The 15,571-nt window shown below is 43.7% G+C and overlaps 1 protein-coding gene across 2 annotated transcripts in view; it reads right to left on the reverse strand.

Annotated features, from left to right (window-relative positions):
* The window catches only part of znf414 (zinc finger protein 414), a 36,405-nt gene extending 24,188 nt beyond the window's left edge, over window positions 1–12,217 (reverse strand). For both annotated transcript variants that reach the window (XM_067968233.1, XM_067968232.1), the window contains exons 1-2: window positions 12,115–12,217; window positions 8,209–8,371 (exon numbers count right to left, since the gene is read on the reverse strand). In XM_067968233.1, coding sequence (XP_067824334.1) covers window positions 8,209–8,266 — 58 coding nt within the window. In that variant the 5' untranslated portion in view covers window positions 8,267–8,371; window positions 12,115–12,217. The remainder of the gene's footprint in view (window positions 1–8,208; window positions 8,372–12,114) is intronic.
* Window positions 12,218–15,571: the final 3,354 nt, after the last annotated feature.

The raw sequence follows: 15,571 nt of genomic DNA on the forward strand, positions 1-15,571 counted from the left end.
AATAGGTCAAAACAACAACAAAAAAGGACATTAAACAGACTAGCTTCTTTTGCTTGCCTGTGCTGGTCATTCTTACACAGGATGTTTGGGAACTGAACGGGATTGTTGGAGACATTTAAACAATTAATATATTCAACTACTCTCCACCAGGAACTACAGAATTACTAATTTATATCTGCATAGCCCATAAAAGACAACTCTTCAAGATTTAGCTGTTAATTACTTGTCCATTTCTGTGTGAATCTAGGCTTTCATCCCCTCAGGCATTGCCACAAGTAACAAAGAATCCAAATCAATAATCTAATAGCCAAAAAAACATTTTTCCTCCTACAGAAAGCATACAAAATTAAAACAACTTTTTCCTCAAATGCAATTACAATTTAAAATGCACGAGGTTCAAAGACACGCAGCCAAGCTGGCTAGCTGCCAAAAAAATCAGCAAACCCAAAATACAAGCCAAGGCTTTGCCATAAACTGATCGCAGTTGCCAGTCTATATAGTTTTGTACATGCATTCACTAGTACCTCATCAATTCTTAACATTAGTTATTTCTCATCTAAATTCAATGATCCTCAACTACAAAATCGGACGTTGAAAAGGGGATAAACTGAAGAACCAAAAAACATCAGATCACAAACTAGAAAGGATTTGTCTGGAGGAGTTTATTTGCAAGCACACTTTCAGCGACAGATTTGTTAATGCTTTAAATGGCCGTGAACAGACATGCTTTCCCACTTTAACACTTATATTTTCTAGGCTAAATTAGAAACTCTAATTGTGAGTTGTTCTGTCCATGAAAACAAAACCCAAAAAGAAATAAGACGACTCGTTTTATTCGAATTGGAGGGTGCCTTTACCCACCTTGGGGCCGATGTAATGAGGCACTTCCAGCAGCACGGAGCCTCAGTGGTGATGGGGTGGAAGTTCAGGTCCCCGATCCGCTAGGCCCAATTTGCAGTGCACCCAGTTTAATGAGGAGTGATTATTGGGGAGCAGGGATGTAGTGAATGAGACAAGCCAAAGTCACATTTATATACTAAGATTATTTAAATGAGGCTCACGCTAAATTTTTGGATGAGGCGCTGTTGCCAGGATAAAATGGCCACAATAGTTCAAAGGATTTGCCCTACTTTGATCACATTTTTAAAATTGGTTGCTGTTTTTCAGTTAGTGTTGAAGTGTAGCTTTTTTGAGGCAGCAAGAGCATTTAGCTACTTTTGAAGCAAGCATCGTGCATTTTCTCTCATATTTATACCTTTTTGCTAAAGCCTTAAGTTCAAAAGCATGACTGAGTCTTGGCGTTGCTGCAAACAAAATTGGATTCCATTAGGGTGTTTCCAAAGTGCTGTAAACTACTACATGGAGAGTTTCAAGTGGGAACAAAATCTTTAGGTCCTACAACAACTCTGGCAGTATGTTTGCTGCTGTCAATACCTTAGGACTGATGTTTATAAACTATGCTACTCCTATTTGAGCACATCAGAAATGACCAGTCTTAAACACCTCTCCTTTATTGCAGAGGCAGTGCCATCTGCTGCAGGTTAACTGAAAGACAACCTCAAGCACTGGGATGGCTGAGTGATCAAAGTGAACCATGTGTGTATCGTCTTGGCTTATTTACTGTTTAAAAGCAAAACAGGAAGGTGATAGTGGTCGTCAGTGGCCAATCATGGCATTCCCAAGGTATCAGTGAAGCATTTCCCCAGGGTGATATGTGCAGCCCAACTGTCTTCAGCTCTTTCGTCAACAATCTTCCCTCCATCTTAAAAAGGTCAGGAGTGGGGTTATTCATTGATGATTCCACAGTTTTCAGCTTGATTCACTGATAATGAAGCAACACATACTGACAACATCCAGGTTTGGGCTGACAAAGTTTCAGTTGGCAGGTCACACCACACAAGTGTCAGATAATGACTATTCCCCCCAAAAAACAACCCCCATCCCCCCTCCCAAAGCTCTCTGGCCTTCAACTGCTTCACCAGCAACACGCTGGGCGTCACCAGAGGCTTAACTGAACCAGTCACATCAACATGGCTATATAAAAAAAAGAGTAGGCCAGATACTGGGCACTCTGATGAATGGCTCACTTCCTAACCAAAGCCTCTAACATCTACAAGGAACAGGTCAGAAGAATGATGAAATACTCACCACTCGTTTAGATGGATGCACCTGCAACACTCCAGAAGCTCAACACAATCCAGGACAAAGCTGTCCACTTGGACTCAATATTCACCCCCTTCACCATCAGTGCAATGTGGCTACAGCATAGCCTATATCTACTCCTGTATCAACAGGGTGCACTGCAGTAACCCAAATGTTGACTGCACCTGCCACACTCAATTTCTATCAGCAAGGACATGAGCTGCAAGATCATGGGAACATCAAATCCTCAACAGTCCCCTCCAAGACATACACCACATCTTGGACACATTATGTGGTAAAACTTCTGAAATTTTCTACCCAATACCCAGGCTAGAATATATTCTCAAGATCATAGGAAATTGGGACTCACCTATGAGAGTAATCTAAGAGATGAAAAAAAAAGGGTAAAAAGATTCAAATGCAACAGGCTCTTCACAACTGTATTAAGATTCTACACGTAACATGATCGTTCCAGGTTACCACATGTGACATCTGGAAATAGCCTATTTGCAGTAAAACAATCTGGATGACATGATTGATACAATATTTGACAGGGGAAAGCACTTTTACAACTCAGGGGAAAGGAGATACCAACTGGGTACAGAACCTTTACCACCTGGCAGGCTTCCCAATAGTCCAGAGCATTATAGTTAGAACCTGATCCATGTGGCCATCAGGCCCCACAAGTCATCCAAATGCAAACATGACAAGGAAGGGAAACCACTCTATAAATACTCCAATAGGTTAAGACTACAGAAGTATGATCCTGCACATTAACAGATGGCCCATGATGCTTTTATTATTCAGTAGTCCAAGGTGTCGGCATTATTTGAAAGTCCAGAGAGGAGATGGCTCATAAGACCAGGACTATCCTTTGTAGTCATGGCTAATATCCCAATTAGAAACCCCTATACAGCAACAGAGTGCAATACAAATGAGGCTCATATTATAATGAGTCACTGCTTTCCACACTGTAGGGGTTCTGAAGCAATGATTCTGTTTGGATCACTCAGATTGGTGCTGTTCTGTAGTACAAAGTATTCAAATCACTGCAATTTTGCCATCCATGAAATGGGCAGGTAGGACAAGATAAGGAGGTCCACAGAAGGTGAACAGGGCAAAATTATTCTAATCTCCCTGCCCATGCACTTAGGTTGAGAATTGAAAACTACTTCCAATAATAGACACATCCTGCCACTGACCAACTTTGTTTTTATAATGAAAACTGATTGTTTCCATCTCCCCTAGGGAATGCAGCACATTGCCTATATTGAAACCAAATGGTCATCTTTCAGCCCCCTCCAAGCACTCATTGTCTTCCATTGTTCTACCAACAAAATATTAATGCTAAGAAAAAAAAGCCTCTAGTGCTATTTACGGAAAATGTGCACTCTAAGCCCCATATCCATACTTCCACGTAGTGACCCTATTGGTGTGCTTGTCCTTGCTATTTAACCCAAGGCTCTGTCCAGGTGCTCAGAGGAGGAGGAGCAGCAGCAAGTGTTGTGGTAGGTGCTGTTGGATACTGCAATAGTGTTGTGATGGTCACACCCTTGAACCAGAATGGGAGAAAATGCAGACATCCTGAGCTGCTGCCTTATCTGCCCCTTTTCCTGTTACATCCCCATTGCTGGCATGTCAGCTGGATGGCAGCAATCTGCTGGAAAGCTGTCCTTAGGACGCCTCAACCGACTAAATCGCACCATCACTATTCATTCCAAATTGTCAATCTGGCAGAAACAGATTCCTGTAAGTGGGTGCCCAGGTCTCAGATGGTGCCAAACACAGCAGACATGGGTCAAGGGCTTACAGTTTAGATCAACCAGTACACCTTCCTCAAACGCAATACCTAGATCTCTGGGATGCCAGTAAGTGTGGGGGCAGGGGGCAGTGCTGGAGGCAACTTGCTGTGAAGTGCCACAATACTTGGTCTGGTCTCTTAATCTTGGAAAGAGGCTGCAGGAAGAGAATAAAGAGAGGGACAATGATTTATGATACATCCCCAAGAAAATGAGCAAGAAAAAAAAACTGTGCATCAAACACTTGATTTGCAAGTGTAGCGTGGATTAGGCAGCTGAGTTTAGGAAGGACGATAATAAATGAATACCACCAGCTGGACAGCAGCATCATACCTCCAAACTTGCCCTCACCAAACCCCTCCATAGATTTACTGCCAAAAAAGGCCAGAGCTATCTCTTAATTTTGGATGAGCTGGGCCCAACCCAGTGCTCCTCTGGTGGTTGTGGACCACCTTGGGCTGCGAGCAGAATATTAATAATGACCCAAGCATCCCAAACAGCATCCCTGTGCCAGACCATCTCCCACTATACCAGCTGGCATTACTCTTTGCAAACTGCTTTCTGCAAGATATTGCTATTCCCCATTCCAATTGTGCCCTCCTGTTTCTGTTGTAGGAAGGAGTATTGTGAAGAGGTAAATGTTCTCTGTAATTTTCTCTCCTGAAATAGATGCAGAGGCCACGCCATCAAGAGATGAAGAGTGAGCAGCAAGAGGTTGCTACATTTACCTCGGCATTTCTTCTCATGCCACTGAACTTTGTGTATTTATTCTTAGATTTCCATTCACTTGTTCCTCTGCTTCCATTCCTGCACTTGCACCTCTGCTGTAACAGGTGGATGGTCTTCAGCATCAGAGTGTCATCCTGCTTTGCTGTGCCTCCTGGTGCAAGACTTCCAAGGAGTTAGCACTAAATGCAGCAATTTTGCCCAGTGCCCTCACTGTTTCACTGGAAAAATGTGCACTTTGGAAACTTCTCTCCAGCTACCACACTCCTTCCCCAGTAAGTGGTGAAAAGTATTACAGATCTTCCATTTGTTAGCAAGCAGCCAGTGGAAGGCCATCCAATTTGACAAACGGTCTGCTGGCTTGGCCCAGTGCACATTATCCACATACAAAAGGGATCGGTTTGCCTTATTAAAATTTGGAGCCGGCAATTGTGCACCCATGTGATGGATGAACGCAACCTGGATTTTGCCTTTCACCCTAAATCAGTGCTATTACCAGTAAATGTGTACCACAATTAATAATACACTTACCCACAATACGGAAAACTTCGACTGATGGCTAGCTTGAGCAAAATCAAATGTATTTTCATAGGCCTTTTATTGCTTCCATTACAAGAAGTAGACAGGACATTTTCTATTACCTACAAGTGACTGGCACATTGCCTAGTGTATTTACCTTCTGAACCATACAGACAAGAAACACTTCAGCTTTGATCTAGCAGTCTGTTACATGTGCTGGTTTTAGTTGGGGCAGCTACAGCTGACTCTGGGCTAAGGAAAAAAATAAAGAGGGATTTTGCTCCTGCACACTATACCGGAACACATCGGGTCACGTGTGATGCTCCCACAATGGAATAGCCTGGTAACACTCACAGGTCTAAGTTTAATTTAAACATGTTAAAATAATGCTGATTGGAAAATTTAGGTTATTTTTTCTAGGTTCACACATGAAGAAGTCACTTGGGCACGACACTGACAGGGACGCAGAACCCGTGGCACCGTACCCACGCAGAACCCGTGGCACCGTACCCACGCAGAACCCGTGGCACCGTACCCACGCAGAACCCGTGGCACCGTACCCACGCAGAACCCGTGGCACCGTACCCACGCAGAACCCGTGGCACCGTACCCACGCAGAACCCGTGGCACCGTACCCACGCAGAACCCGTGGCACCGTACCCACGCAGAACCCGTGGCACCGTACCCACGCAGAACCCGTGGCACCGTACCCACGCAGAACCCGTGGCACCGTACCCACGCAGAACCCGTGGCACCGTACCCACGCAGAACCCGTGGCACCGTACCCACGCAGAACCCGTGGCACCGTACCCACGCAGGTGTCAACGTCTTCAAAAAAAGATTTGATTCAAGCACCTTATTCTCTGCCAGGTATAGGTTAGCATAGCCCAGAGCTAACAATTAATCCTGTCCACAATACTACTGTAAGGAATCTGACAACACCAGTCCAACTGTTGGACTATAACCTGGTGTTGTAAGATTCCTTACATTTGTCCACCCCAGTCCATCACCGGCATCTCCACATCACAATACTACTGTACAGGCTAAAGCTACTTATCCAGACTTATTTAAAGTAACACAGAAGCAATAATATTAGCAACGTACTAACAATTAAATCAAACTGTGTCTAAAAACAGGTAAGTGACTGCAATTCTTAAAGTTCCTTTCAGTACATTCTTAATGGAAAGGTAGATTTTATGAATTAGCACTCCAAGCACACAGCTTTCTGCAATGGGACTAGATATTGGGAAGTTAGGTGCAAAAGTCAGCAAATGCTACACACTTTTCCACCTATAAAAATTAACATGCAAGTTCTAGCTCAGAGTGTCTTATGGACATTTGCATAAGTTCTTATAGAATTCCTAGTGACTCTTGCAAGTATTAAGGCTAAATGAATGGAAAAGTTCCTGGATTATTTTCATTTCATGTAGAGGCAGTCTCTTGAAGACTTAAAAACAGTATTGAGTGGACACATGTCACAGGAAGCAATGAGTTACTAGCCTAGAAAAAAAAAAGTCCCTTTTCAATAGAATGGGTCAGTGCCACTGTGAAGGGCTTCAATGATGTTGGCAAAGATTTAGAAAAACCTTTAAAAACACTGGTTCGGTCACAACAGGGAGTATTGTGTCCAGTTCTGGGCACCGCACTTCAGGAAAGATGTGATGGCCTTAGAAAGGGTGCAGGAGATTTACTAGAATGATTCTAGGGATGAGGGACTTTAATTACATTGATAGACTGGAGAAACTGGGGTTGTTCTCCTTGGAACAGAGATGGTTGTGAGGAGATTTGATAGAGGTATTCAAAATCATGAGGGATCTAGACAGTAGATGGAGAGAAACTGTTCCCATTTGTGGAAGGGTCAAGGGCCAGAGGACATAGATTTACATTGATCAGCAAAAGAACAAAAAGTGACATGAGGAAAAACTTTTTTTTTTTTTTTTAAACAGCAAGTGGTTAGGATCTGGAATGCACTGCCCGAGGGGGTGGTGGAGGTAGATTCAATCATGGCCTTCAAAAGGGAACTGGATAAGTACTTGAAAGGAAAAAAATTGCAGGGCTACGTGGAAAGGGCAGGGGAGTGGGACTAGCTGGATTGCTCTTGCGTAGAGCTGGCACGGACTCGATGGGCTGAATGGCCTCCTTCCGTGCTGTAACCTTTCTATGATTCTATGAAAGAGGAGGGCCAGAAAGGGTGACTAAAGTAGCAATGGGTGGGATGGGGAAGACCATCTAAGGAGCAAGAAGCATGTCTCAAGGAAGAGATGAACTTGGCATCAAATTGTGCCAAAGAATGCAGAAACTGGAATAAAAATTTGTACAAGACATTGGCTAGGTCAAAGCTGGAGTATTGCATGCAGTTCTCAGCACTAGAAAAATGTTATGAGCCATGGACAACAGTAAAGATTCATTGGAATGATACCAGAATGAGGGGTTGTATCCAATGAAGAGAATCTGAAGATAGTTATTTTTTTTCTTCTTTATCCTCCCCCCACCCCCATATGAAAAGGCTCTGAAAAAGGTAAAATAGTACAAGATTTTTTACAAATCAGTGGAAACATCAGTGGCAAGGTGGTGTAGTTTGAGGATTCTCTCTAGAGGAAACAAGGGGGAAGTCAGAAGAATTGTTCCCCTCCTACAGAGGGTTCATAGAACTTGGAATGCTTTAAGCACAAGTCACTATTAGGGCAGGGCTAAAACTTCATTTTAAAAAAAAAACTGGATGAATTGAAAGAATAAAGGATATAGGGAATGGGCAGAAAATGAGATTAAAGTAGCTGACTTCACTTAAAGAGCGCACACACACACGCACACGCGCACACACACGCGCACACGCACGCACACGCACACGCACACACACACAATGGGTCAAGTGGCCTTCCCTGATTCCCCAAACTACTCAATTAAATAAATAATGAACAAAATGGTACTTCAATAAAGCTGCACTTGGAAGCATTCAAACACACACAATGACATTGAATAGTTTAAAGAAAAGCTGGTCGTAATCCTGATCAGTACTTCATACCTTCCATTGACTGGGTGGTGGCTACCACTCCCTTTTCTGGCTCCGTTCTGAGAGACATGTTTGTGTGCCAGAACTGGGACTGGGCTCATCGTAAGACAATGCCTCAGATGGGGAAGATGCAACACCAGACTCCAGAGCAAACAGCTTTATCTGATGGTTCTGTCTAGAGAGGGGGAAAAAAAAAGTTTTAATAAAATCAGCTATTCTGGACTTTTTCCTAAACAAATGATAGAACATCATAATTTAGTCACTAGACTGATATGCAGTTCAGCAAATATAAACATGATTCCAATCACTGGTACACTCAAGGATCCAAATTCCAAGATTGAAGTTGCTATCTTTCAGGAGTACATGCATGCAAGAGATAACTTTACAGAGCCAGACAGTAACAACAGGGGCTCCGAGTTACAGCTCCAGCAGTTTAAGTGCATTCGTTGAGCTGAGGGCCTTCTCCACATTTTGGCACCAAACCATTTGTTCCAAAAAGATTCTTATTCAATTAGAGTTTATTTAAGGAATAGAATGAAGCAAGATATGTGATTCTACTAATTTGTGGAATTCTACTGTGCACACTTGAAAATTATGTCTTAGAGGGAGATTAACATTTGTGATTTTCAAATATATGCAAGTTGGGTTCTTAGAACTCAAGAGATCTGAAGCAAAACTTCTAGTTTTAAACTAAGCAAATGAAACTGTAATATTTAAATTTATGTGGCGTTGCAATTGGAGTCAAGACTAAGTATAGTCTTCAAGTGAAGCAGGGTTAGAGGGCAGAGGATAATCAGCCCAGGGCACGCTGATGCACTTCAATTTTAAAGTCATATATTCTGTTCTTATTTTTATATTTCCATTATAAATTCCCATGTCCACATTTATAATGGAAACTGCCACGCTGCAATTACACTCTCCTGTCTCCAAGTGAAAGCTGTAGTAGATTGAATATTTAAGAGCCAAGATAATTGGTGAGCTACTAATGCAGTTAAGATCAGCCATGAATTAATTAAAATGACAGAACAGGCTCGAGGGGCAGAATGGCCTACTCCTGTTCCTATATTCCTACTGTGCTCAGATCAAATCTGTGTATATTAAGCTTGCATCAGGAGTTATACCGAGCAACAGTGACTATAAAGCGTGTTGGAAAGCTGCTACAAATTTGCCTAGAGTGAGCCACAGTGGAATCTCAATTATCTATCTATCACAATGCAGAGAATAATGGAAATTGTTAGCTAGAGTCCCCAAAATAACAGCAGATTGCTGGTCTGAATTTGATAAGCAGTCCCAATTCTCACTGATCTCCCATTATGCACAATATTTTGAGAATGCAGGCAATAGCACACTACACATAACTGAGGTTCCATTATATGCTGAAATATACCAGTACATGGTGAGGGATGGGTAAACACACACATATACAGAAACATTTGAGAAGGGGTCAAGTTACTAGATAATGATCAAACTGGAATCCTTACACTTTTCCCCTTCCTTGGCCCAGGGGAGCTGAAGCCAATTCTAGTTCACTTAACACCCTGACAAAGATCAGCTAAATCAGCCCACACAAGAAATAGTTGTGGGACTTAGCAGCACTGGGCAGGGGGCGGGGGTTCAGGAGCTTTGGGTGATGTCCTATAGTCTGGTATCATGGTATCAATGATCATGGGGTTTGGTAGCACAGGGAGGGGGCAATTGAATCTGCTCATTGGGGGATTCCTGGAATATGCCAACACGGGGAGGGCAGGATTCTAGGATCTGGCAAAGCTGGGATAGGTGGTCCTGAAGTCTGACAGCCTTGGGAGGGATTTCCTCTCCCAGAATCTACCCATTAGTTTGCGAGATCAGGATCTAGCCCAGGTCTGGCCACAAGCTAGTTTTCAGCATTTAATATTATATTTGCCAACTGTAATTGTGCATACAGTTAGAAAACACAATATTAGACGGCTGAAAACCAGGGGCTAGACACAGACACTGTCTGATGACCAGTAACAGGCTCAAAACAAATCTCATGGTTCAGGACAAAGTCACGGCAGTTTGGGATGTCCCAGGAATAGGTTACAACAGGTAAGGACAATTTAAGCTGGTTGGAAATAACTCAGGCTATCTACAGGCAAACTGCAAGTGGGTGAATCCCCCAATCCTTAGAGCCAGACCAGAAACACAAACAGTAGCCTCATAGCCAAACTCAAGCCCTAGGCCCCTAACCTAGGTTAAGCTTCAGGGGCAACACACAATATTTGCATTGCCAATGAGAGTTGGGCAATTTTATGGATAAGTTGACATTTTTGCAAATTCTTTACATTGTTATAAATTGTATTGAGTGCACACTGTGACTGAGATGAGAAGGAATTTCTTCACTCAGAGGGTTGTGAATCTTTGGAATTCTCTACCCCGGAGGGCTGTGGATGCTAAGTCGTTGAGTATATTCAAGGCTGAGATAGATAGATAGATTTTTGGACTCTAGGGGAATCAGGCTGGAAAGTGGAGTTGAGGTCGAAGATCAGCCACGATCGTATTGAATGGCGGAGCAGGCTCGAGAGGCCATATGGCCTGCTCCTATTTCTTATGTTCGCTCAGCAGGCATGGGGAACAAAATAGTAATTGGAACAAATGGTTCAATTTCTGTTTTTTCATCACTGCTTATAGTTGAATTCTGATTTGATGTTCTTTAACAAACACAAAATCTGAGGCAAGGTATTATTAAAAATCCTAGAATATCACAGCACTGAAACAGCCCATTCATCCCACAAAGTCTGTACTGGCATTTTTCTATACTTGAGCCAATCTTATCCCATTCCCTTGCTCACACTCTTCCTTTAATATTCCTCCTTTGCAAGCAACTATACAGTCACCATAACTAATACATTATATAACAACTCCATTATAAAACAGCATAACCTCTGACTGACAGTAAGCAACACTGCAGAAGGTGATAGGAACAGAAAGAAAGCTAGTTATTTCACGTCGAGGTCAATTACAAAGTAGGAAAATTTGCAAATTGGCCTGGAATATGAAATTTACAATCACCTGGCAGTCTGCAAACTTATCAACTGGAGCTGCACATAAATTGGCCTCAGGCCCAGGTGCCCCACCATAAAGCAGAAAAACTGCATACAACCACTGGATCATTTATACATAGTATGTTATGATATGATTTACTGTATTAGTAATGTAGTGTCTAAACATTCTACAACAATATTTCTTCATGAATTTTGCGTTTTAATGGCACTGGGGTGCAGAAGGCCCCCCTCAAACATTCTTGGTGCTAGACCACCCCCAAGAATTCTTAATCAGGCTCTGATCACATGTTCCAGATTCTAGACTAACCATGAACAATATCAAAAGATCATGAGTCTATTTTTTTCCCCAGTACAATAACTTCAAATTCTGTGCTATATTGGAGGGCTTATTTATCCTATAATTAAGGGGCTTTATGGATTAAAGGCTGTTCTGAAGTTCAGCATATCATGATCCCATACATAAAATAAAACTATTGATATTTAACAAGTGAAAGACAGTTTGTTGGATACTTCAAGATGCTGACCGAGACACCGACTAAATCTCCACAGCTATGCCAGGAATTACATCCGCATGGTGGTCAAGGAGCGTCCCAGGGTTATTCCAAACCCCAGTGTATCCAATTAACTCATTCCTTCGATCTTAAATGCATTCAATCTTCACCCCAGTGATTTGGAAAAGTCAATCCGGAAGCGTGAATTCGCCTTCTGAGCGCGGGAATGCTTTGATCAGTTTCACGAGCAATGTAAACAAAACAGGTCCCGGGGCCCCGCGCTCTCTAAAAATTAAAAAAAAAAGGGACAAGACCCACATCCCGCCCACGGAACACCTTCAAAAAAAAAACCCCAACGCTACCGCCTTCAGGGGCCGGTGTTCGGCTGTAAACAGGCCACTCACCATCAATCCCGAGAGAAATTCCGGCGTGCAGGCTGGTAGCGCGCTGCCTTCTGAAGGAGTGAAACTGTCACAAGATGACGTTCGCAACACAACCCGGCTACAATGTAGCCATTTTAAAACATGGTCTCAAACATCGCGAGACTCTGCGATCGAGGTGGGGCAACCACACAGTTTAAAGGGCTCCCGTGTCGAGGAGGCGCAATGCAATGCAATGCACGCCCACCACCGTGCACCCTTTACAGCACAGAAGGCAAACTGCCCAACGTGCCTGTGTCGTCTTTCTGGGGGGAAAAAAAAGCTGCCACTTCCACTTCCACATTTTTCTTTTCCAAATGTTTATCCACTTCCCTTTTAAAGATTGTTATGGATGCTGTTCCATCACTGCTTCATGTCCCAACAAGCCTCTGTTGGGGAAAAAAAATTACCCCAAACCTCTCCCTTTCTTTAAAACAAAAGCAAAACACTGTGGATGCTGGAAATCTGAAATAAAAGCAGAAAGTGCTGGAAATACTCAGCAGGTCAGCCAGCATCTGTGGAGGGAGAAAGACTCTGTATGCCAAATCAAAAGCAAAATACTGCAGATGCTGGAAATTTGAAATAAAAACAAAATGCTGGAGAAGCTCAGCAAGTCCCTTCTGGTTGTCCAGTCTCTCTACACCTCCATCCCCCACCAGGACGGCCTGCGGGCCCTCCGCTTCTTCCTTGAACGGAGGCCCAACCAGTCCCCATCCATCACCACCCTCCTCCGCCTGGCTGAACTTGTTCTTAAGTTGAACAACTTCTCCTTTGACTCCACTCACTTCCTCCAAATAAAAGGTGTCGCTATGGGAACCCGCATAGATCCCAGCTATGCCTGCCTTTTTGTGGGATACGTGGAACATTTTCTTCCAGTCCTACTCAGGTCCCCTCCCTCACCTTTTTCCGTTACATTGATGACTGTATCGGTGCCGTTTCCTGCTCTCGCCCCGAACTGGAAAATTTTATCAACTTTGCTTCCAATTTCCACCCTTCCCTCGCCTTCACATGGTCCATCTCCGACTCTTCCCTTCTCTTCCTCAACTTCTCTATCTCCATTTCTGGGGATAGGCTGTCAACCAATATCTATTATAAGTCCACCGACTCCCACAGCTACCTTGATTACACTTCCTCCCACCCCGCTTCCTGTAAAGACTCTATTCCCTTCTCCCAGTTTCTTCGTCTCCGTTGCATCTGTTCTGACGATACCACCTTCTGCACCAGTGCTTCCGATGTGTCTTCCTTTTTCCTCAACCGAGGATTCCCCTCCACTGTAGTTGACAGGGCCCTCGATCGTGTCCATCCTATTTCCCGCACTTCTGCCCTCACCCCTTCCCATCCCTCCCAGAACCATGATAGGGTCCCTCTTGTCCTCATCTTCTGCCCCACCAGCCTCCACATTCAACGTATCATCCTCCGCCATTTCTGCCACCTCCAGCGCGATGCCACCACCAAGCACATCTTCCCCTCCCCTCCCCTTTCAGCATCACAAAAGGACCGCTCCCTCCACGACACCCTAGTCCACTCTTCCATCACCCCCAACACCCGCTCTCCTCCCCACAGCACCTTCCATTACTTCTTTCAATTTCGTATACCGTATCCGCTGCACACAATGTGGTCTCCTCTACATTGGGGAGACCAATCGCAGACTGGGTGATCGGTTTGCTGAATACCTCCACTCTGTCTGCAAGAGTGACCCTGACCTGCCGGTCGCTTGCCATTTTAATTCCCCGTCCCACTCCCACTCTGACCTCGGCCTCTTACACTGTTCCAGTGAAGCTCAAAGTAAGCTCAAAGAACAGCACCTCATCTTTCGTTTAGGCACTTTACAACCTTCCGGTCTCAACATTGATTTCAATAACTTCAGATCATAACCACTGCTCCCATTTTTTCGGTCAGCTAGTGCTGGTAATGGTTCTGCTATTGCCATTTACAGCTACTCCTGATCAATCTTTTGTCTCTTAACCCGTCCCATTACCACCCCCTTTGCCTTGCACCATCATCCCTTTTTTCATTTAATCACTCGTGCCCTCTACTCTATCACAGACATTCCCTTTTGTTTTTTCCTCCCCTCACCTCCCTCGCTCCCTTTCCCTGGCTCTGTACTTCCTCAAAAACTTTAACTCTTTAACATCTTCCAGTACTGACAAAAGGTTTTTGACCTGAAACGTTAACTCTGTTTGTTTCTCCATAGATGCTGCCTGATTTGCTGAGCTTCTCCAGCGTTTTCTGTTTTTACTCCGTATGTCATGTAGTTACTGACTCACCACTGGTGGAAATAGTTTTTCCTTATCAAAACCCCTCCTAATTTTGAATACCTCTATCAGATTGCCTCTTAACTTTAACCTCTGTTTTGATGTTAAGGTTATAATTGTAAACTTGAAAAATGGTAACACTGGTGAACAGCACTATTATTTCTAATTTATATCCTTAAATGTAATTTTTTATTTAGTGTATACAGACTTAGCGCTTAATTCCAGCCATCGTGAGCATTGTTATCACCAGTATGCAAAGAGTGTAGGCTATCAGATAGTTTAGTTAGTGGCCTTGATTCAACAACATGGAGCGTTGTTTATATTTGTCTGTAAGGATATTTGTTGTTGTTATGAAGGCCCTGTAGGTGAAGATTTGAGGGGCATTGTCTCTGTCCAGTTCAAACACAGTTAAGGAGTGCCTAACTGTGATGTGGCCAGTTGAACCCTGGTTGACTATAGGGTCGAAGATGATATGATGATTTATAGGAGCGTTTGCTGTACACTCCTCATGCCAGCGAGTTGGGAAGGAAAAGTCAAAGGACTCAAGATAGGTTGGGTGTCTTGAAGGGAACTATCCCTGTTGCTGTCAAAGTGAATCGGTAACATGAATCTGTTACGACATTTATTCACCAATGATGAAAATGTGAAGGAGTTATGTTACAGAGGACTGGTAACCAATGGAGGGGAGTATGGCACAATGTGCCTGACACAAGACGCATAGTAGCATGGGGTTGATGTGTGGTGAGGTGAGAGTGACTGCCCTTGACATCAAGGCAGCATTTGATCAAGTGTGGCACCAAGGAGCCCTGGTAAAATTGAAGTCAATGGGAATCAGGGGGAAAACTCTCCAGTGGCTGGAGTCATACCTAGCACAAAGGAAGATGGTAGTGGTTGTTGGAGGCCAATCATCTCAGCCCCAGGGCATTGCTGCAGGAGTTCCTCAGGGCAGTGTCCTAGGCCCAACCATCTTCAGCTGCTTCATCAATGACCTTCCCTCCATCATAAGGTCAGAAATGGGGATGTTCGCTGATGACTGCACAGTGTTCAGTTCCATTCGCAACCCCTCAGATAATGAAGCAGTCCGAGCCCGCATGCAGCAAGACCTGGACAACATCCAGGCTTGGGCTCATAAGTGGCAAGTAACATTCGCACCAGATAAGTGCCAGGCAATGACCATCTCCAACAAG

The sequence above is a fragment of the Heptranchias perlo genome, chromosome 29 (genome assembly GCF_035084215.1).
Source record: "Heptranchias perlo isolate sHepPer1 chromosome 29, sHepPer1.hap1, whole genome shotgun sequence".
Taxonomy (NCBI): Eukaryota; Metazoa; Chordata; class Chondrichthyes; order Hexanchiformes; family Hexanchidae; genus Heptranchias; species Heptranchias perlo.